Source organism: Nanorana parkeri, unplaced genomic scaffold (assembly GCF_000935625.1).
Source record: "Nanorana parkeri isolate BGI_ZX_2015 unplaced genomic scaffold, ASM93562v1 scaffold2, whole genome shotgun sequence".
NCBI classification, from domain to species: Eukaryota; Metazoa; Chordata; class Amphibia; order Anura; family Dicroglossidae; genus Nanorana; species Nanorana parkeri.
Genome location: NW_017306270.1, coordinates 3,497,520 through 3,521,949, shown reverse-complemented (window position 1 = coordinate 3,521,949; position 24,430 = coordinate 3,497,520). Strand labels below are relative to the sequence as shown.

The window sequence follows — 24,430 nt, the reverse complement described above, 5'->3', positions numbered from 1 at the left end:
AAGTACAGATCTGCAGAGGGGGAGGGTGGGACTTTTTAGGTCAGGGGTGGAGGGTAAAAAGCATATGTGCACTTTACTTTTAGGTCAGAATGTATTACTCAATACAATAAAGGCATTGGATCAGCACAGCAGCCCTTACAAAAGCATTTCTAGAAAGAGATCAACAATGGCAGCCCCTATTGTTATCCCCGTAACAGGTTTATTTCAAAAATGTGTACTCGATCCAGCCAAGCGCACATATTTTTTGGAATATCTGACCAATAAACATGCCTCCAAGCTCTCGGTTTATTACTAAACAGCTGATCACCTTGGTGTACCTATAGCCACTTTTTATACCGGTATGTCACCTGGCCGTTACAGATACAGAACGGGCTCACCGGAGTAGATTCCGTTCACAATTGCCATTATGTAAATTGGGTCAGGAAAGAGGTCCCCTTCCCATAAGCTCTGTTGTCTTATGCTGATTTGTACTGCCCATGGTGACATTTCCAATAAGCCCGTGATGTCAGCTTCTAATTAAATAAAGATAACAGCATTTTGTTTTCAATTAGAGTGTCCCACTCAAGAAATTATTGTAAATTAACCTCCTCGGAAAATGTAATATTGCCGTCTCATTTAGATTTTTAATTAGGCCTTTGATTTTTAAGCTGAAAAATCACACACCGTGAAATCTTTAATCATTGCTAATATGTTGTAGAAGGTTATTAGAACCCTTGCACAAAATTAGCCCGTGGCATTTGTATTTATTTTTTCCTTCTTTATTACCAATAAAAACATTAACTCGGCAAAGGGGAAAGAGGTACCTTTAGATAATTACACCGGAGGAGGAGGGGGGAAGATAAACCATTAAAATGCATTGAATTGCAGAGGTGAAGAGCATTGAGGTGGAAAAAAAAAGAAAATAAGATTCCATGATTTTGCATTTATGTAAATTTGCTTGTCAGCACGACAACAAGACTCAGATCGCAGACGGCAGTATCTGACCGCACAACGATCTGTTTAGTGATTATGAGGCCTGACCATCCACTTCACTCGCCTGAAACAACATATTCATCTTTTCTAAAGTAGAACTCAGACAAAATGTTTTTTCATCATTGGAGATAACTAAAAAAAAAAAAAATTAAATACTATGTGACCAAATTTGAATACTGTTGTGTGCCTGGGCGGGAATTTTCCCCTCCTGACCGGGTGACAATAAAGTGTATCTAAATACAAAAATAAAAATGTTGACGTTTTTAAGTTAAAATGAACAATTAAATGAGAACTATGGGGTAACCTTTTTATCCCATAGTTCTCTTAAGGGTCACGGGAGGACATATACTAGCGTCCTCCTGTGACCCAAAGCTCAGTATATAGTGAGCTATTGCTCACTATATACCCAGAGCGCCACAGCCGGGACGGATCCCAACAATACTGTCGTTATCCACCCAGCTGCGTGAGTGACAGCTGGCTCTGCCTATCTAGCGGCAGAGCCATCTGTGCCCGAACCCTCCCTGTCCATTCCTCCACTGTGCACTGGAGGATCAGAGCGGGGAGCAATGACTGACCATCACCGCTCTCTGCAGGGAGATGATCGGAAAGTGAACGGTATGCATTTGCTCACTTCCAGATCTATAGAGCCGACCTGTGACAGTTTCATTGTTACAGGTCGGCTCAAACTAATGAGGTTGAGTGAAAATCACTCACCTCATAGTTCTCCTTTTAATAATTTTTAAATGAACAAAGTTAAAGTTAACAATATTCATTGGGTGTACATAGTTGGCTGTGCATATCTTCATGTAGATACATTGAACTTGAAAGGAAAAAAGCACTTAAAGTATATCTACATCCAAAAAAAACATATAATATATTGCAGCTTACCAGTTCATAGATAAGGAGGCTGGATTGGTTTTCTTTATTCAAGCTACAAACATTTTTAGCAAGTACAGAAAATACTGTTGATGTTGCCAGAAATGAAGAGTCCTTGTCACTTCCTGTGAGATAAAGGCATGAAACCTTGAATGTAAAGCAATGTTATCTTTCTTCTGTAAACTACTGAATTGACCAAGGCCCATGGAAAGGAGATGAGCAATGGCAGACATATTTGTAGTCCAGAACCATGGCTCCATCCATAGATACAGTGGATAGATGAGTGTAGACACTCAGGAAATGTGTTATCTGCAGCATTGCCAAGTTTATATAAAGGGAAAAAACCTAATAAAGGAAAATGAATGCAACTACCACATCTAAAGGCTGGTAAGCCTGCAATGTATTACATTTTAGTTTTTGGGTTTAGATCTGCTTTCAATTACATCATCTATACAAATAGCCTATTGGCAGTGGCGGAACTACCGCCGGTGCAGGCGGTGCGAACGCACCGGGGCCTCGGGCCTCTAGGGGGCCCAGCACAGTCCCAGCGCCGGATCAATACCCAGCGGCCAGCGGGCCCCCCATCTCTAATGAGGTTGAGTGAAAATCACTCACCTCATAGTTCTCCTTTAATAATTTTTAAATGAACAAAGTTAAAGTTAACAATATTAATTGTTAACTTGCCCCAGGGCCCTTTGTTCCTTAGCTCCGCCACTGCCTATTGGTGATGCTGCCTCGGCACAAGGACACTTCAAAAGACAGCCGGAGCTCTGTCATTTGTCATATTGGAAGGCTGTGTTTGGGAGCTGCTGTCAAACCCTGGTGATATAGTGACAGAGGATGGAAGGAGCAGTAGTGGGCACCTTAAAATGAGTACATTTAATGATTACCTGTTGATCTAACCATTATGGTCTCCCAATTATGTTTTGCATTATGATCCTGTCACACATGTCCCTGGAGAAACTACAAGTTGCCATGCCAGCTCACAATACCCAGGCATTGTTCATTATTGTAACTATAAGTAAATCGGTCCTAAAGATTGATGTGCCATTGATGCTGGAGCAGATGCATGTAGATAGGAAGAAGCTAAAAGAGGATCAGCTCTACATTGACAGAACCTGATTGATGAAGTTTATAGATCTGTCCATGATAGGCACTGTATTATGATGGTCAAGCTGTAGATTTAATGTATTGTTTGTCTGGATGTTCCTTTGCTGATGTGTTTCCGGGTTTGTCTTCCAGCTTGGGAGCGTTCTTTGAAAAACAAATGGAATTCCAAACCTGTCTATGTAGTTGGCAAAGCTACGGCTGCCCTGGGTAAGTACCCAACCCTTTCGAGGGACCATCTAGACACCATCTGGTACCCAGTACCATCTAGGGACTATCCAATGCCAAACTCTATCTAGGGACCATCTAGTAGTCAGCATCATCTAGGGACCATCTGGTACCCAGTACCATCTAGCACCTAGTACGATATAGGGGACTATCTAAGACCCTGCACTGTCTAGGGACTATCTAGTACCAAACACCATCTAGGCACCATCCCATTTAGGCACCAATACCATTTAGGGACCATCTACCACCCAATGCCACCTTGGGATTATCTAGTCCCCAGAACCATCTAGGGACCATCTAGTACCCAACATCATCTAGGTACAATCTATTACCTAACACCATCAAGTGACCATCTAGTACCCAATACCATCTAGTGACCATCTAGCACTCAACACTATCTAGTGACCATCTTATACCCAACCCCATCTAGTGACTATCTAGTACCCAACACTATCTAGTGACCATCTAGTACCCAACACCATCTAGTGACCATCTAGTACTCAACACCATCTAGTGACCATCTAATACCCAACCCCATCTAGTGACCATCTAATACCCAACCACATCTAGTTACCATCTAGTACCCAACACCATCTAGTGACCATCTAGTACCCAACACCATCTAGTGACCATCTAGTACTCAACCCCATCTAGTGACCATCTAGTACCCAACACTATCTAGTGACCATCTAGTACCCAACACTATCTAGTGACCATCTAGTACCCAACACCATCTTGGGACCATCTAGTACCCAACACCATTGAACTTAGGGATAAGCCAATGTTATCTACATACCAGAGGAAGGTATTTTCCTACTTGAATCTTGGTGTGCCTTGTGTCTTTCTGTGAGGTAAACCAGTATGAAGTGTTACCTCTGCGCATGAGTTTCCTGTAATGAAGACCAGTCATTGCTGCATTCTCTTTGTTCGGGGTGACTGGCCTTGTATCTGCCCCATCCTGTAGTTTTCTGCAGACAGATGGAAGTGGGTGGAGCCTGTTCGGTGCCTCTAACAGCTCTGCTCCCTGCACAAGCTATGTGCATCACAGTGATGATGTCACTGATATTTTTACAAGGTAATATCAGTGTTTGAAAGGCACTAGGTACACACACTGTGGATTCATATCCTTTGTGGCTATTTAAACAGTTCAACATTATCATTTTAGTTCCACAACACACCAGAAGCCCAGACTTGCTCAGGGCAGACACATACTTACCGAGTCTGATCTTCTAGTGTGTTCCTGTACCTTTTATTTTTTTCTAGCTGCATAGAAGACCGGGGCTCAAGGTTTAATTGCGGCTCTGAGATTTCTGCCACACTGCTATTTAGCACGACTTTCAGGCTTTTGAGGAGAACTGTTTGACAGGGACACCGTTGTGTGCAGGATGCCAGTGAAAATGATGGCAAAGCTGATTATTTTCTGTTGACCTGACTTGGCCCATGTTGCGGTATACAAACATTAACACACACAGATTTATTTTAAAGCCATGTTTACCTTCTTCGCTAGACTAAAGCTGAAAGACATGGCAGCAAAATAGTTACTTTTGAAAATAGTATTTATAGCCGCGACTGTCCCATTTGCCCTTGATGAATATTACATATGTAAGGATTGTTGTATCTGGATACGTATTCTATAGACAACATTGGATGACTAAAGTACAGAATCGCTCGCTTGGTCATCAGTGAGGCATTTTTTCTGGAAATCCTTCAATAAAATAACTTTAGTACTGATCTTCCAATTACTGGAGACCCCAAAAATGTGAGGACCCCTATAAAATAAGATATGTTTATAATTTTTTCACTGATCTGCTGACAATGTCAATCTTAACTATATCTCTGGATCCCGTGCCCAATAACATCTCACCCGGTAGAATGATGGCATATTGGTTGGACACTTCCAACAAAGTAGACTGACTTTTGGTAATATTATGTAGCACTCCCCATCCAGGGTGATATGGAGTGACCCTTTAAGTAGTGCGACAGGCTAACATTGTTGATGACGGTTCATGAACCCATCGCACCCCTGACCGCTTTTTCCATTTAGATTAGGTGGGTGCAACTGTAGTTGAGGGATGACAACCGTCTCTATGCACAAAGAGAAGTATGGACACCGGCACTCCAAAATGCAAGTCAAATGCGTCCATTTATTGACGTAAATGCAACAAATCACATTTTAGTGTAATTTGCTGAATTTACGCCAGTAAATAGACGCAGTTGACTTGCATTTTGGAGTGCCGGTGTCCATACTTCTCTTTAGGCTAACATTTCTATCTCACGGGCTGGGTCTTGGTGTATGGTGGAGAGAAGAAGAAGTTGGATGCCAGTCACTTTAGTCTTCTTACCTTTTTATTGCTGAACTCCATTCTAGGAGAGGGTTTAGGGGTGCAGGATACTTGAAAATAGCTCAGGTATTCCTAAGTACGAGAGCCTGTAAGAGCAGCTTCTTGGTAATTGCTGGCCCTGTGAGAGCTGTTGGACACATCTATGACGTTGTATGAGCAGTCTCAATCTCTTAAAGTAGAATTGAAGCCAAAGTGTATTTTTCTAGTTTTGGATACAGTAAGGAAAGGTTACATTCCCGGTCAGCTTTTCTTAATTTTTTTTGCCATCTATGTCCCATTGGGGAGATTACCATTCACTTCCTTAAGCATTATTATCAGCCCTGCTCAAGTTACTTTTATAACCTACAGAACTCCTCCCCTATCTTATGGGTGTAGCACCCCCCTGCATATGAGGGATATCAGAGGCAGGGTGGGCTGACATTTCACCTCAGGGATGAGTCCTTAGCCGGTTGTAGGATGTGAATGTAAAGTTGGGAGCCAGGCACTTTGAGGGTTTTTAAAGGTTTTATTCCATCAGTATCTCATTTGGAAATAGGACAAAAGGCTACAGACATATAGGACAGTACAGAACTTCAGACTCACTAACCACATCCCAGCTTTACAGTGAAGAGGACCTTTAAACCTTTTGCCGTGACACTGTGTGCTATGGTTAGCAGACATAGCACAGAATTCCCTTGATGAGACACCAGACTTCCTGCGAGGTCCAAGCCCATTCTGGCTTATCTGATATTTCCAGCATAAGAAGTTCCTCCCTGATTCTCCATCCCAGGAACAGATTCACACCCCCAATTGGGTCTATACGCGACCACCTGCAGGCTGGAGGCCTGGTCAGACAGCACATCACTTCACGCACCTCCCTCAGGAAGGAGGCCCGGGGGGGAAAAAGAGACTCATGAGGTCAGCCCTGATTATTTATGTCCTCCCCCAGCATGTACCACTGGCCATGAACCTCCTAGTTCTTGGCTAGGGAGACAAACCTATTGATTTCATAACACATTTTTGAATGCTCTGCTCTGTGGCAAGGTCATACCCAGCAGCAGGCAGATGCAAAAAAAATCGGAGAGCTTAGGGGAAACCAAATGAGCCCAGGCTACCAAATTAGCTAGACTGGATGCAGTCCAGCAGAACTAAATTTAAGGCTTCACCCCGCTTAGGGCAATAAGAGAGGGTAGGTGTTCTGTATTACTAACATACTTCCTGTCCTAGAGTGACAACGCTGCTCCTATATAGCTACAGTACAATGAGTTAGCGTTGCCATACAGAGACAGGAAGTGTGTTACTGGCAGGATCACCAGGTAAAAAAAAGGAAAAGAAGCCTGAAAAATTAAAAGTAATACATCCACCACTAGTCAATTTTAATCTCCAACTCCCTCAAAAAATTGCATGTGCAGTAACATGGGCAGCGACCCAACAGGGAGCTCAGTAATGCTGGACCTTTGCTTTTATCAGGCTCAGCAATCCTGAGGTGCTATGTGAACAGACTGCCCAGTATGGACACCCTGGCCTCAGTGCTACCCTGCCATATCCCCATAAGTGATGCCTGTGGCCGCCTCTAATGGCCTTATGGGGGCACAGACAGCCCTGACAACCACATCCTAGACTGGTAAGCTGCAGTAGATAGACATGAAGTGGCTTCCCGAGTCTATCTGAAGCTTCAAAACAAAGTTTTAGCTGTTTGTTCTGTTGAGTTATCTCTTTTGTTAAACACCATCTTCCTTTTCAGTGAGGCTGGGTTGGTTCTATTTCTTTGCATAGTGAAAGGTTTGTCGAACTCCTTCTTATCTCCTGCACGTGTTAGTAAATACGCTTTGGTGACCCGTTGGTATTAAAGAGCTTGTTAATGGCTGTAGCAATGTGTTCTGATCTATGGCGTCATTACTCTCTCATCAAATGAATCTTTAATGCAGCCATGTCTCTATCTGGGTTCATTTCACTGAGCAGCATTTAAATTACCTTCATCATCAAGCTATCTGAGATGTTTTTTTCTCTTGAGCAAGCTTTAATTGTTGGCTAATTACAATCTTCTAAATATTTAAACAGAAGCAGATGCCAATCTCCTCCTGTCTGATAAGCTGTTTTATTTTCCTCCGTCTTGTGTAAAGTGCGTTCGCCTGAAATGATAGCATCTCCTTATTTTAGCTAATCGTCGTTAAGCGTCACGTAGCAACTCATAGGGCCTATCGGAAATGCTGGTCATATGTGGACCGCTTTCGGAAGCGGCGTTAACAGTTTGAACGCCACTAATGACAGATGGGTCACCGTGTGACTCTTCAGTGATGGCCAGACTTGGTAAACTGATACGCAAACCACCAGAATTGTCTCCATATTTACATTTTCCTACCCTAACTGATTGATATTTTATTTTTATAATACAGTCAGGGTTATTCACAAAAGGGTGAAGAGTTTGGAGAAGGGAGGAGAAGTGAACAATCTAGGACAAAATAGGAGAAATTCTGCAATTCAGCTTACTTTCCGGTTCAGCTATGCTGTCCTAGATTGTTCACTTCTCTTGCCTTCTCTTCTCTTGCCTTCTCCAAACTCTTCACCCTTTTATGAATAACGCTCCATGTATTATAAACATTTGCAATTATTACAATAAATTATGTGTTTTCACCCTTTTATTAATGCTTTGATTTATCTCATTGCTGCTGATCTCCTGCGGCCTTTCAGCAACCTCTTCCTATCTGCATGCTGTCGTGCGATGCATAGCATCTGTCAGTAGACCATGCCTGACTAATGTGAGCTGAAATGGCCACTCCTTAAGAAGGCAATGTGGCAGGGAGACAATGTAGGATACAAGTTGGGAGACAGGAGCAGAGCATTGTCGTCCTTTATCAGGAAGGGCCTGGACTAGGACCCTCAAATCAGGATCACTATTTATTATATCAATGGAAGCTGCAGACTACCTGCATCTAGACTTAAAACTGTTGAAAACACACTGCCTGGCCAAAAAAAAGTCACTACCTGGATTTTGGGCAGCGTTATGATCTGGGGTTGCTTCAGTTGGTCAGATCTAGGTTCAGCAATGTTATATCCCCAAAAAAATGAGGTCAGCTGCTGACCTGAATATACTGAATGACCAGGTTTTTCTATCAATGGAGTTTTCTAAACGAGTCTCATGCTCCCTAAACGAGTGGTTTAGGGAGCATGAGACATCATTATCACACATGGAATGTCCACCACAGAGTCCAGACCTTATCCCCATTGAGAATCTTTGGGATGTGCTGGAGAAGACTACGCAGTGCTCTGGCTCTCCCATCATCACTACAAGAGCTTGGTAAAAATGTAATACAACTCTGGACAGAAATAATTGTTGTGACATTGCATACAGCTTACGGTGATGCCACAGCGAATGTGTGCCGTAATCAAAGCTAAAGGTGGTCCAATGAAATATTAGAGTATGTGACACTTTTTTTGGCCAGGCAGTATATATATATTTCAAATTACATTCACACATTAAAGTTTAAATGAGATTTTTGTCACTGGGTTTACCTGTATTTTAACGCTTGGAAAATTAAAGCATGGAGTCTGGTTAGTTGCTGTGGAGTAGCACAGACAGTTCCTGTTAAGGGAAAGCACAGTGAATTTTTAAGTTACTTTTGCAGTGTTTATTTTGATGTAATTCTGGATATGATTTTTGAATGTTTAAAAGCATGCTCATTCATATTTTTGTAACCATATTACATACGGAGATGTGGAGTTTGCCACTGGAGGGAGCTTGTTGTTCCTTGGTGATATTTGCATTGTCTTTTAACAACCACTGAGATTAGATATCGGCACACAGGGAAGACATTGTTTTTAATGAGCTAATTGATTTGTATATTCTCATTGTGAAAAGGAGCCATAAATAATAACCGTTGTGTAGCACCGCAAGACAGGAAGCAGAGCCTTAAAGACATAGTCCACATTTTAGAAAAAAATATGAAATGCACACTTCTTCATAAAAGAAAAGAAGAATTGCATTGGAGCCAGTAGAGCATTGCAACCATGATCAGTGGAACGTGGGTGCAAAGCGCTGGCTCCTGCAGACTCTTCACCCTGTCCACATTGTACATTGGTACGGGATCAACATATATTTCTATGACTATAATATACAATGGGGAAAGGGGACAACTACACAAATTTGTATACAGTTTATAAACCTATATGGGTCTCTTGTTTATTGAATCTCAAATATAATGTATTTTTCTTATATAGAGATCCCAATATAGGACAATCCAACTATTTTGGATATTGATTATCCTATATATATATCTGTATGGGGAAAATACATTATATTTGATATTTCTATAATTGCACCTTTTTTTTAAAGAGACACAATACAAGGAAATGTACATGAGTACAGATATTCTGAATATGTTTTATTTTTTTAATGTTGCTCTAACATACGCACTCTTGTGTGTTCCAGTGGAAGACCTTGGCCTGTCTTCAGAAGGTGAGACATCTGGCAATGCAGAAAAGCTGGCAGACTTCATCTGCTCAAGTAAGTGGTCTCAGTATGTTGTCTCCTGTGTATATGTCATGAAACCAGTAATAATAATAATAATAATATTAAGCCATGGGCAAATATACGGAAACCCTTTTGGTTCACTACAAAAATCATGATTTTTTTTTTCTTTCAGCTTCTTTTTTTCTGTATAGTTTTGCAAATCCCAGTCTGTGTCAGGGTGAAGGTGGCCAGAGAAATTTGGAGGTGGTTAATTCCATAGATTACCGGCTGGAAGCACGCCTGGTGGGTGCTGATGAGCCTGGGCTAGGTTTGAACCCAGTTTGCCTGAGTTTGCCCAACCCCCTCAAAACTGTGACTGTGCAATCTGTTGCGGAGAGACGCGTTCCCTGCCCCACAGCTACACAGCACAAAGGGGCCGGGAATGCCCCCCACTGCAACTAATTGGGTCTCGAGAAGAGGGGTCACGGTCATAGTTTTGAGCAGGCTTGAGGGAACTGGGTTCGCACCAAGCCCAGGCTCCACACTACTGGTGAGGACTGTAAACTGTCATCTTGGAAATTCAGCTGGAGTGCTGGCTCTTTTCTATGTCTGGATCTGTAGGGTGTCACAGTTTGGCCACACATCCACCCTACAGATGGGTTATAGAGGTTTGTGTGGTTTGATGTATTTCTAGTGGCTGCTGGGGTTGAATGTGTTTAGTGCAGGGCAAGAGCCAGGTAGCCAATGCTCCTTAAAAATTACAGCTACCGAGTAACTTTTGAGGTTTTGTCTAGTTGTGGTCAACAGAGCTGGCTCCTAAAAACATCCTACTGGCTCCTCAATTCCATATTAATTTGTCCACCCCTGGTCTTGGGAAAGTGGAGGAGAAAGGATAGCAGTAATTAAGTGTCCTGGTCCTGCCTGTTGGATGGAAACCTGATTGGACAAGGTTCTTCATATCTGTACTTTACATCCTCCTCTTCCTTTTGGGTATGGTTGGACAACAGGTGAAGCCAGGAGATTGGCCAGATCGTATGTCTGTAGCCAGCTTCAAAAGCTTGCCTAACTGTAGATAGCAGAATGAGTATTATTTCTACACCGTTAAAAGCTGATATGAATGACTTCGGGGTTGACTTCCTTGATTCCTATTGCGTACAATGTAGCAGAGACCTCTTAGTGTCTCCGCTTGTGCTGGCCCTCTCTCTTCTACCTACAGACTTCAAAGAGGACTCTAAAGAGGGAAGAAAGTGCTTTAATGTACTTTCAATGGAAATTCAGCCTCTTGGGGAAGTAGGATGACAAAATCTCCTTCTAGTTCTTGGAAACACAGAATAACGTGCGTTTCAAGTCTCCTGTTTTGCACGGCATGGCTTTCAAAGAGTCACTGAAATGTTCATTGATGCCTTTATTCTGTTCTTACCGAGGAATAAGGAGTATTTATTTTTTTCCTTCTAAAATCTACAATAAATTGCCCACCTACCCTGATGCTGGGGATTCTAAAGTCTGTTTAACCACTTCAGCTCTCCAACTGGTAAAGCCATTATGGGACAGTTTTTTTACATTCTATGGGCCTATGGATTAAGCAGAAACTTTGTTGTAACTCATGGGTGCCCATTAGGTAGATCGTGATCTACCAGTAGCTCTCAAAGCTGATGCTGGTAGATCACGAAGAGTGTGAATGGTGGCCCCTTTATTCCATTTTGGTATATTTATTTAGCTGTGCACACGTGATTACCTATTAGCCTGAGTCTGTTGAGCCGATCTCCCCGACACCTTTCGGGTGGATACTAGTGGTTGAAGTGCTGCTATGTATTACATCAAAGAATATTAGTTTACACAGCCTGTTGCACTGCACTGTTTGCAAAATACAGCAAGGTGAGCCAGGAGAGAGAGCGGGGAGAGACAGCCAGGAGAGAGAGCAAGGAGAGACAGCCAGGAGAGAGAGCAAGGAGAGACAGCCAGGAGAGAGAGCGGGGAGAGAAAACGAGGAATGACAGCCAGTAGAGAGAGAGCAGGAACGACAGCATGGAGAGAGAGGAGAGACAGCCAGGAGAGAGAGCAAGGAGAGCGAAGAGAGACAGCCAGGAGAGAGAGCGAGGGAGGTTTTTTTTCCTTGGTAGATCTCATGTAGCTCATCATTTGAAAAGTAGATCTTAACACAAACAATTGTGGGCACCCCTGCTGTAACTCAATAGCAAAGTAATACACATACCAGTATCATTTCTTTAAAAAAAAACAAGTCTTTCTTTTTGGCAATATTGTCTGGCATAAAATAATGTTATTATGTATGTACTCCTAGACAAAGGAATACAAAAATGGAAAAATAATTTGCTACTTTGTGTTGATATAAGTATACATTTTATTCTATCACTTGTCCTGTTTATAATGTCACATTAAAATAATATTAAACTCCCAAACTTTTTTTCAGTAATGAATTCAGATCAAACAGATATACATTGCTCAGCAAAGCATTTCTATACTTTTTTGGTCAAATACTTGCAATCATCATGTTTCTGAACAGCTGCTTCCAAGTCTCTCAGTTCAGCTTCCCTGAACTTGCTGTGCAGTACAAGATCACAAAGGACAGAGCAGACTCCAGCAGCTGTTCAACTACTAGCTTGCAGGTGGGGGCCATGGGGGGGGGAGGGGAGTAGCTTGAGCTGCTGTGTCTGTATGTGTGTGGAGACACATACAACTTACTGGCACACACAGACGGGTAACTCTGTGGCACTTGAGAAAGGAGTCACTGTAAAACAGGAAGTCAGGACCAGTGATCAGGGGATCAGATGATTCTGCAGGAAACTAAAACTTTTAAACATCAAGGAGCAGCATCCATTGTAAGTGATTTCATTAGCATGTAATATAGCTTAAACTTTTTTTGACTTTAATATCACTTTACGCCTTCCCGACCGATGTCGAAATTATTCCGTCACAATCTTTCAGTTAGTTAAAGGACGGTGATAGAATCATTCCGTCAGGAAAATAAGCGCTGGTCTGTAGCAGGACCGGCGCTCATGAGATTTGTACTGTTGCTGGGTCCCTCGGTGTCCGAGGCAGACCCTCAACCGCAAATTAGGGGGGCTCAGCAATGGGATCACTGCAATAGCCAAGTGATCACAGTGCTTTTACAGCCACTGATCTGGCTTGCAGCTCACTGTGTTGTGGAAATGGAAGCCGGATCAGTGTGATACAAAGTATCTCTGAGGAGATTACAGTGTCTCCTCAGAGTACTAAGTATCCAAAGTCCCTGTAAATAAAAATGTAACCCTTTAGTGACCCCAGTTTAAAAAAAAGTTTTAAACAGTTTTTAGAAGTTTTTAAACTTAAAAAAAGGAAAAAAGTTAACAACAATTAAAAAAAGTTAAAATAAAATAAAATGTAATTACAGTCAAGAGATAAACATAACACATTCTAAAATTCAAGCTCCAGGTTTACCACTAAAAATAGGCCCAGCGGGCCCAGATTGCCTTGGTATGCCTGATGGCCTCCGGGCTGAATACAATCAGGCGGAGGCACAGGCACCTCTCTAATCAGGCATATTCGGCAGCCGCTTTCCTAATTAGAGAGCCACCTCTGCTGCTTCCTGTCCGACAGCCCCAGGTCCTTGATGCTCCTAATCCAGCCCTGAGCACTGGGAACAATGGTGAAGGTTTTTTGTTTTATTAGGGCATATCTCCTAAATAGCAGATACCGGGTGACACCCCACTGTGATGTAATTGTGCATGCGCATGACATCACCACGCACATGCGCAGCCATCTTATTGCTACCTGCCGGCAGCCATCTTGGTGATGGACGCCGGCAGAGAGAGAGGAGTAGACGTTCACCCGGCGGGATAAGATATGCCGCCAGGTCCCCTCCTCTCTCCTAAAACTGTCGGGCTCTCGGCCTATGACCGAGTGCCCGACCTTTCAAAAGGGGTGACACCAAAATGACTGTCAGTCACCCGGACCACCCTTGTGACGCCACTGCCTACGCCCAAGGTTCAGAAATGGTTGATATTTCAGTTTTGGGAATAGAAGAGTGGTTTAAAGACACAATCTAAAGGGACTCCAGCCTTCATTGACCCTTATGATGATTCTCATGCTTCCTACTCTATCGAAAATGGGGAAAAATATTTTTGACTGATATACTTTAAATGAAATCTGTCACTTTGCCTAAAGTGGGCCAAGTACAGGTTCACTTTGAATGGAGGGTGCGTTCAGTCAGCTTTGACGTGAGGTTTTTTATTTAATCCATGAAGATATAAATACCTCTTTACTTCAACACCTCTATATTTAGGAAGTGACAAACATGCTGTTGATGCTCTGATAGAATAATCATTCTCGCTTTGTGACTAAATCTGGTTATTTTTAACTCGGCAAATAACTTCTCTCACTTCTGCCATTTCCGTCTACAGACGTATCAATTTGCTCACCTCTCTTGAAAATGAAATGAAAGATTTTTTGAAGCCGAGGAGATCAAAGGATTCTTGGTTACACACTACGTTATGTCAAATGAGAAGGATGAATTATGTCTTTAAAAAGATCAGCAATAATGTATATTTCCTTCACACTTTATTACCGCTCATGCGAGCATTGATTTTTCTAAAGAGCTTTTCGTTCTCTCTCTCTGCGTCGCTTGTTGCCAGTGCGGAATTGATCTTGTCGGCGCAATTGTGGCTGCTGCACACCGGCTGGGATGCGCAGCTTAGATGGGGACGCTGCTGTGCGTGTGTCCATATGAAACAAATGTTTGAAGTCTGTGAATATTTTATGAACAAGGAACTCTATTGAGCGCTAGCTGTAGGTCTCTACCGTCACTACACAACCCCTATTATAGAAATGAAAAGGCTGCAATTCTATCTGTGGAAGTAGAAAAAAAGCCCTTTTATGTGGTCCCCCCTGCCAATGAAAACCTGCATACAATGGTGTCTGAGTCAGAAGCAAGCAGAATACATTCCGGGAAAAAAATGGATCATGTTTTAACCCCATTGATGACGGAAGGTAATCCATGATGACAAAACCTCTGATTATTTAGTACACCTTAAAGCAGAACTCGGGGAAATGTTTTTTTAACTCTTGCAGTGGGGCTACCCACCCCCCCCCCCCGCACTACAAGGGTTAAGTGCTTCTTTTGGTCTAGGTGCAAAAATAACAAAGTTATACTCACCTGAGCATCAGAGCTGGCTGTCAGAGCTCTCCCTCAAGCATGTCTCCTCTTTCTCTGCAGCAATGGTATGTTACTCAGTGTCCTCACCTCCAATACTTGTATAGGACGCGATGACTTACGTGACCTTGGACCGTTGGAATAGAGCGGGAGAGAGCCTGAAAGGCAAGGTCTAAGAGCAAGCCAGCTTTGAGGCTTGGGTGAATATAACTTTGTTATTTTTGCACCTAGACCAAAATGAGCACTTAAAACAGAACTCCGGGCAAATCAAATCTTAACCCTTGCAGTGGGGCTACCGCCGCACTACAAGGATTAAACTGGTATTAAAGTTTTTTTTTTTTTTTTTTTGCATATAGGTACTGCTAGCAAGCAGTAGATAAATGCAAAAACAGAAAAAAGTCACCAAATAGGTAAAAAGTTACCTGTGTCTCTGCCGCTGGCTCCCAGCTGTAAAATCCAGCTTCACAAGCGGCCGTGCAAGAGGATGTGTGCAGTGGAGATCACCGGCGGCGGGAGGAGGAGAGACACAGTGTAAGTCAATGCATGCAGCCAGGAGCGTGCACGTCGGACAGACTACGTGGGACAGGAAGTAGCAGGAAGGCAGCAGTTTGCGCTGGATCAGAGACCGGCACCAGCGCTGGATGGACAGGTGGAACAAGTGGAAGGAAGGAGATGATCACATCAAGAGGAATCACTTGAGGCAAGTCCTTACAGCAGCATGGGGGTGGGCATATGCTTTAATGTTTACTTTAAGTGCTCGTTTTTGTCTAGGGAACTGAAATAAAAAAAAGTCATAATAACATTCATACTTTTGCTTTGTTTTTTCAGAGAGCATGTCCTATTCAGCACCTATTTTGTTTCCTTGTGGCGCTCTGAAAAGGGAAGTCCTTCCCAAGAGACTTAAGGAGATAGGTTTGTATTCTCATGATAAAAGGGGGTCTGTATTGCATGCATGATCAGAGCTGTGTGGATGAATGTTTTTGGGTTATAGGAGGAACCAGGAACCCCTCCACAAAGACAGGAAGTGACTAATTAGCAAATTCAGTAGCTTTTAAAGGAGTTGTAAAGTCCCAGCATATCCTCTCCTGTTATATAATAACAGCATTGTAATAGGAATACATACTGGAGGTGTTTCTGATAATGCAATCAAAGCTTACTTGAAAAAATTCCCTTTTATGTAGTGAGTTCTGCCTTCTGTCTGCCCATCACTTCCATCAACTTCCTGGATTCCCAGTGTGCTTTGTGTCTGTTTCCCCGCTGCTTGATGTGATGCACACTCCATTTCTAAAGACTACATATGCCTGCATGCATTGCTTCCAGCATGCAATGATGAGGTTACATTGTTCAGACGTTGAGTTGTACTTCAGAAGATAAGCTCTGTGAGAGTGGTGACACACGGGCTTCGACTGGGTCAGGACATCCTATGGGCAGGGTTGGATTTATTCTCTCTGCTGCCCCAAGGCCATCTTCCTCAATGCAACCCCCCTACCCACCAACTTCCACCCATGGAGAATTGCAGACCTGCAGGCTGCATACAAGTGAGACATCGCCGAGATCACTTGTACAAAACAAGCGGCGGCTTCCCCGCTGTACATTTAGCTCTGCTTGCCCAAAGCAGGGCTAAATGTAGAAAACAGCTACCCGCCCCCCGACGCCCGGAACTGCATGTCCTGGGCATCGGGAGATAGGAATTCCACACCCCTGCTGCCCCGAGGCCGGGCCTTGGTTGGCCTTGTGGGACATCTGGCCCTGCCTATGGGCATACTTAATAAGCAAGTACATGCTTCTAGATGAATCTGGGTATTAGGAGTGGGAGAGAACTTATGGAAATTCAATATAAAAATGCAGATTTTTTTTTAGTTTTTGACCATAGATACCTTTTAAAGCAATTTTGGATTTACGGCTCCCGACCAAGCTGTCAATTGCCAAATTCACACTTGCATACAGATTTACCATTGGCATAGATAACATAGGAACCCCGCAGAGGCTCTACCTGCCACCCTAAGGGCCCCGTACCTCATCTATGCTTGAAAATTGAAGGGAAATGCAAAGTGCGTGTTGCAGGAACACCGACAGCTCTTCATAAGTGTTGCATCCCGGCTCTCTTTAATCTGCGGAGGCTTCTCACTTCGTGATGAGGATTGCCAAGCGTATCCTCCGCGCCGCAAATACTTTATTGTATTATCTGGATTTCCATAAGAAATGTCCGATGGTTTTAGTGCTTCTGTTCCCCCTCGGTGAAATTGCAGGTGTAGGTCTTTGTAATAGGCCGATGTCACGGGACAGCCTGTTTTATAGAAATACATTTTTATTTTCTAATTACAGATGTACCACTGGAGACTATTACTGTTTATCAAACGGCCCAGCATCCCGATATACGACCGGCGCTGACGCGTTATTTCACCCAGGTATATTAATATTAACTGCTCGCCGTTACACAATCTAATAGATGTTCCAGGTTAATTCCCTTCTCAGAGAAAATCTTCTCACTTGCGTTTTTCATCCCTTTGGAACAGCCAAGCACTTTTGTCCCGATTTCTTATTACAGTCTAGTGCCACTTGTTTTATCTCTCGTAATGACTACAGGAAACAATCATGGCGGTCTTAAAGTAGAACCCCGCTGTGAAAAGGGTTGGCGCGATATAAATCCTGAATAGTAAAGTAATAATAGAATGATTATGTCCTATAACCAAACATTTTCGGGGTCTACCATAAGTGTGGCCCTTGACATCACCAAGGGGCTGCACGTAAGTTTCAATACATGAAAAGCTAGAGAGGACGGTCGCAGACAGCAGACATACTAGAGGAAACGATGTTGGGAGACTGCAGACATACTAGAGGAAATGATGATGGGAGACTGCGGACATACTAGAGGAATGATGATGGGAGACTGCGGACATACTAGAGGAATGATGATGGGAGACTGAGGACATACTAGAGGAAATGATGTTGGGAGACTGCAGACATACTAGAGGAAATGATGATGGGAGACTGCGGACATACTAGAGGAATGATGATGGGAGACTGCGGACCTACTAGAGGAATGATGATGGGAGACTGCTGACATACTAGAGGAATGATGATGGGAGACTGAGGACATACTAGAGGAAATGATGATGGGAGACTGCGGACATACTAGAGGAATGATGATGGGAGACTGCGGACCTACTAGAGGAATGATGATGGGAGACTGCGGACATACTAGAGGAATGATGATGGGAGACTGCGGACCTACTAGAGGAATGATGATGGGAGACTGCGGACATACTAGAGGAATGATGATGGGAGACTGCGGACCTACTAGAGGAATGATGATGGGAGACTGCGGACATACTAGAGGAATGATGATGGGAGACTGCGGACCTACTAGAGGAATGATGATGGGAGACTGCGGACATACTAGAGGAATGATGATGGGAGACTGCGGACCTACTAGAGGAATGATGATGGGAGACTGCGGACATACTAGAGGAATGATGATGGGAGACTGCGGACCTACTAGAGGAATGATGATGGGAGACTGCGGACATACTAGAGGAATGATGATGGGAGACTGCGGACCTACTAGAGGAATGATGATGGGAGACTGCGGACATACTAGAGGAATGATGATGGGAGACTGCGGACCTACTAGAGGAATGATGATGGGAGACTGCGGACATACTAGAGGAATGATGATGGGAGACTGCGGACCTACTAGAGGAATGATGATGGGAGACTGCGGACATACTAGAGGAATGATGATGGGAGACTGCGGACCTACTAGAGGAATGATGATGGGAGACTGCGGACATACTAGAGGAATGATGATGGGAGACTGCGGACCTACTAGAGGAATGATGATGGGAGACTGCGGACATACTAGAGGAATGATGATGGGAGACTGCGGACCTACTAGAGGAATGATGATGGGAGACTGCGGACATACTAGAGGAATGATGATGGGAGACTGCGGACCTACTAGAGGAATGATGATGGGAGACTGCGGACATACTAGAGGAATGATGATGGGAGACTGCGGACCTACTAGAGGAATGATGATGGGAGACTGCGGACATACTAGAGGAATGATGATGGGAGACTGCGGACCTACTAGAGGAATGATGATGGGAGACTGCGGACATACTAGAGGAATGATGATGGGAGACTGCGGACCTACTAGAGGAATGATGATGGGAGACTGCGGACATACTAGAGGAATGATGATGGGAGACTGCGGACCTACTAGAGGAATGATGATGGGAGACTGCGGACATACTAGAGGAATGATGATGGGAGACTGCGGACCTACTAGAGGAATGATGATGGGAGACTGCGGACATACTAGAGGAATGATGATGGGAGACTGCGGACCTACTAGAGGAATGATGATGGGAGACTGCGGACATACTAGAGGAATGATGATGGGAGACTGCGGACCTACTAGAGGAATGATGATGGGAGACTGCGGACATACTAGAGGAATGATGATGGGAGACTGCGGACCTACTAGAGGAATGATGATGGGAGACTGCGGACATACTAGAGGAATGATGATGGGAGACTGCGGACCTACTAGAGGAATGATGATGGGAGACTGCGGACATACTAGAGGAATGATGATGGGAGACTGCGGACCTACTAGAGGAATGATGATGGGAGACTGCGGACATACTAGAGGAATGATGATGGGAGACTGCGGACCTACTAGAGGAATGATGATGGGAGACTGCGGACATACTAGAGGAATGATGATGGGAGACTGCGGACCTACTAGAGGAATGATGATGGGAGACTGCGGACATACTAGAGGAATGATGATGGGAGACTGCGGACCTACTAGAGGAATGATGATGGGAGACTGCTGACATACTAGAGGAATGATGATGGGAGACTGAGGACATACTAGAGGAAATGATGATGGGAGACTGCAGACATGCTGCAGAAGACAGTTAGTGACTGGGAACATGTTACATGAGGTTAATCGAGATCACTGCTACTACCCCTTTACCACTCCCATTGAACACTGCTGGGGTCCAAGTGCATCAAAAATGTAGGGACCGCATGTGGCCCTCAAGCTGGAGGTTGGGCACCAGGTAGCTGTCATGAGACGAATGTGAGCTTGTATTGCTTGCCACCTGATCATACCATTTGCCTGGCTGTCATGCTGATTATTTTATGTCAAGACTGACTAGAACTAGTGCGTAGCAAGATATGGTAGAGGAAAGGTACTTATTCCGGTACAGTTACTGAGAACAGCATTGAAGCCAGAGGTTCAGCATGACAGCCAAGTGACTAACATTGGCAGCCTATGTTTTTCTCACATCACAGATTTCATTGAAAATAATCACTTCAATCTTTTATCATTTTTATTTCTTTCATAGCCTGCTATCTGTACTGTCCCTGATTCTGGTGTTGCACGGGTGGGATGCCACCACGCTGGCATAATGGTGTTTATGCCTCCTGCCAGCAGTGCCTTCATCTTGAGGGTGCTGTGATCTGCAAGCCTGCGTGTTTTCTTGCAGCTATCCCTGCAATTCACCAATGTTAGCGAGCAACATCTGAAGTAGCGTTGAATAAAATGGGAAGGGTTAGAACCCCTGTCATGTGTTTTTTAAACTATCCATTAGAGAGACTTCCTCTCTCTTCCTGTCCTGCTGACAACCTTTACCAAACAGGATGTGAGGAGAACTCTCCAACCGGAACACACAGAAATAAAACTTCTTTCCTTTGGCAGAGATGGGGAAGGCTAGAACCCCGGTCACATTTTTTATTATGTGTCCCTGTTGCAGACTGTTCCCTACTTCCTGTTTGCTCAAAACTGTTATCAGACAGACAGAGCCCCAAATAGCAGTAAAAGCCTAACCGGGGTTCTAATCCATCCTCACTATATTCAAAACTAGAAAAACGTTTTTTCTCGACATTTTGACAATTGACACTTTTAGCGCTAAATACCTTTCTGGCCCTGGACGCATTTCCTATATAGATTTACCCCATCAGATGTGCTTGGCTCAGCAGTTTTCCACTTCAGTGTGAGCAATTTCCATTCTCTGTACCTGAGTCAATACAAAGCAGTCAAATGTCGGCAGTCTCCGCTTCAGACGACTCTGTCCAGTTAGAGACAGCAATTCAATAACAAGGCCCAGTGCTGATGGAGAAAATTAAACAGCACTGCAGACTGCGAGAGGAATTTTTAAATGCACCACTTTAAGTGCAAAAACAAATCAATAATATAATTATACACACTGAGTGGCCAGATTATTATGACCACCTGACGTTTGTAGGCTAATTAGCTATAATTTTGCACTGAAGTTGCTAGAGGGACAGACCATTATAAACAGGGGAGCAGGTTGTTTACCACGACAGTAGAAGTGATTTTGTTTCTGAAGATATGGGCAGACCGGAGAGTGGCAAGACTGGTACAAGACAACAGAAGGGAACAGTGCAGTGTCAGATTCCTCGCATCACCTTTCAACATCTCGTGGAGTCACGAGGCGGCCCAACGAAGTACTGGTGGGGTGGTCATAATAATCTGGCCACTCAGCGTATATTGTGCTCACTACTCAAGTGTGTTGGTGCGTGATGCCCAAAATTGCAGCATATCTGCATGATCAAGCAGCGCAACACATGGCATCACACGTCACTGCAGTGCATGGAGTTAAATGAAAAGATACTTATTCCGGTTCAGCATGACAGCCATGTGAGTAGCATTGTTTCTCTCACATCACAGATAGCCCCGCTGCAAGGGTTCATTTTGTTAATTCCTGGAGTTCTTCCTGGACTTCTTTAAGCTTCAGCTATTCAGCTTTGTAAACTGGCTTTTTAGCAGTTAGGCCTTGTTCACACCAAGCGCGGAGCAGGTGCAGACCGGATCAAAACTGCGTCCAATGTATTCCAATGGTATTTTTTGCTCCAGTTCACATCGCAGTGTGCAGTTCCAGAGCAGGTCCAGAGCAGGTGAAAAAACTGCAGCAGGCCCTATTTTACCTGCTGTGGCTCTGCAAACGCATCAAAAATGCTTGCACATGCCTGGAACGCACTAAAAGCCCATTTTAAACTTAAAAAAAAAATTCTAGCCAAAAACGCATCTAAAAGACTAGCGTGCGTGTGCAGAAACCTGACCGAATCTGCTCTGCATTTGGTGTGAACAATGCCTTAAGGTGAGCCTAGTAAATATGTGAAAAGCAGCCTAGAGCATCACTGGGAATAATAAATGTGATGTATTGATATGCAGCCTTCCTATTTAAAAGATTAAACAAATATATATTTAAAACTTTTATTTTTGTTATTTTTTAAATGTGATAAATATGAACAAATAACTGTGCGTACCTTTTTTTTTCCTGGTGTGGCTCATGCCCCAGTGTTTTTTAAGTGTAACTAGCATTTCTCCCATCTATCATGTCTTTTATCTAGGAAGGCCTGCCAGCAAGTATTGTGTTTTTCAGCCCATCCGGAGTGAAGTTTTGTCTCGGTATCATCCAGGAACTCTCCGCTGAGAAGATTCATCACATAAAGGTAAAGCCGCCGTACTGTGAAGGATCTTTTCTAATCTAGTGACTGGACGTTTCCAGAACACATTACACAGTGGTGGGACAACCAGGCGAAGTCCAGACTGAACCCATCCAGAATAGAGACATGGGACTCTTATGTATTAAGAGATTTGCACGGTTTTTGTTACATATCTGTGCCTGTAATCCCAGACTGCATGAGCGTGACCTGGAGCAAGCTCGCAGAGAAGGAAGTCTTACATGCGTGTTTCACAACAATTGCTGAGTGGGTGTCAGGATGAGGTGGATGGCCCTGGAGCTTCCTTTTTAAAAAAATAAACCCAAAAACAAAGTCACACATGATAGGTTCTTTAAAAAATATTTAAAATTTGCTGCTTAAATTTTTTTACTTGCTGAAAAATCTTGGTTAGGGTCCCCCTGCTATAAAATGTTAGGGAGGTGGCTGGGGAGCGGTGGCGTATCCAGGGCTTGGCACCTATGGTACATGCCCTGGACACCACTTGAAGGGGGGGGAGGCGCCACTCTATGGTTTAGTGAACATTTGCTGACCCACGGAGACCGCTGCCTTTTTTTCTGCTCTGGAGCTCATGAGGACACCGGCCATAGCGTCTCAACCAGCTCCTGGCTACCAGTGACGTCACTGGTTGCCAGGAGGCCAGCAGGACACCGTCCAGAGTGTCCCTGATTGCCTGCAGCTCGGTGGGACACTGGCCAGAGAGTCTCACCCAACTCCTGGCAAACAGTGATGCCACTGGTTGCCATGAGCTGGGCGGGACGCCATAGGTGCATTTTATAGTTGATACGCCTCTACGGGAGGGTTATGTTTGTCATAATTAACTCTCTCTGTGCTGGCAGATTTCATTAACAGTTGTTAACCAGATGTGCACACCATCTGTCCTAACAAAGGGTTAAAGCTCTCAAGGCCTGGGTGGTACATTGTATGTTAATGCACTCTGTCAAATAAACTGTCCCTGAGTCTGTTCCTTAATTGTACTTCAAACAATAGAGTACTACGTATGATCCTGTGGCAAAAAAATAAGTACAAAGGTCAGAAATCATTTTTCCGGTATGCTGTGTGAATGGGAACACACAACAAACATATAATGGAGGCTTCTCTAATATGACTGCAAAAGTGGACATACACTTTAAATTATATGGATATCCAAATTTTTTTGTAGGTAAGGTTGAAAACTCCTGTCAGTTTTTTTTATTATTGTCTATCTACTCTTGGGGGCAAGCAGTAGATAGAAGCTGTTCGGTTGCCATGGGTAACTGCTCTAGATTCTCTCTGCTCCAATTCCACTCAGTCTAGCTGATTAACCATTTGGGTGTGTTTTGACTTTGCACATTCTGCAGATTTGTCTGACACTCTCTCCTTCTTTTCCAGTTTTCCGCCATTGGCCCTACCACCGCCGATGCCATGGTGGCAGAAGGCCTCCACGTCAGCTGTACAGCACAGAACCCCTCAGCTCAGGGCCTAGCAGAGGGTATAAAGAGGATTGTGCAGCAATGATCAATGCTGATGCTGTTACCAGGACTGTCTGACAATCACTGCATGAAGAGCACTGATTCCGTCCATGCTGGGAAGTCCCCCCGTTGTCTATTATAAAATGTGACCTCACTATTTGTCACCTTGAAATAAAGGTGTAATGTCATTTAATTGGACCTATTGTATAGGCCAATTCTAGAATAATGAATTCTAGAATGTCATATGTGGGGTGATCATGTGTTTATTTTACATCTCTGAGAAAGTTAAAGCAAAACTCCAGCCATATATTTTTAGTTTTGGATAGAGTGAGGAACAATTACAACTTCTTTTAGGTTTTAACCTCTGCCTGTGACC

General features: G+C 43.7%; 1 protein-coding gene across 1 annotated transcript in view; it reads left to right on the top strand.

Moving 5' to 3' along the window:
* Positions 1–24,135, top strand: part of UROS (uroporphyrinogen III synthase) — a 31,460-nt gene extending 7,325 nt beyond the window's left edge. Inside the window, exons 4-9 of the mRNA XM_018560412.1 lie at positions 3,091–3,165; positions 9,934–10,008; positions 15,929–16,012; positions 17,426–17,508; positions 22,493–22,594; positions 23,975–24,135. Of these exons, the coding sequence (XP_018415914.1) occupies positions 3,091–3,165; positions 9,934–10,008; positions 15,929–16,012; positions 17,426–17,508; positions 22,493–22,594; positions 23,975–24,100 (545 nt within the window). The 3' untranslated portion in view covers positions 24,101–24,135. The remainder of the gene's footprint in view (positions 1–3,090; positions 3,166–9,933; positions 10,009–15,928; positions 16,013–17,425; positions 17,509–22,492; positions 22,595–23,974) is intronic.
* The last annotated feature ends 295 nt before the right edge of the window (positions 24,136–24,430 follow it).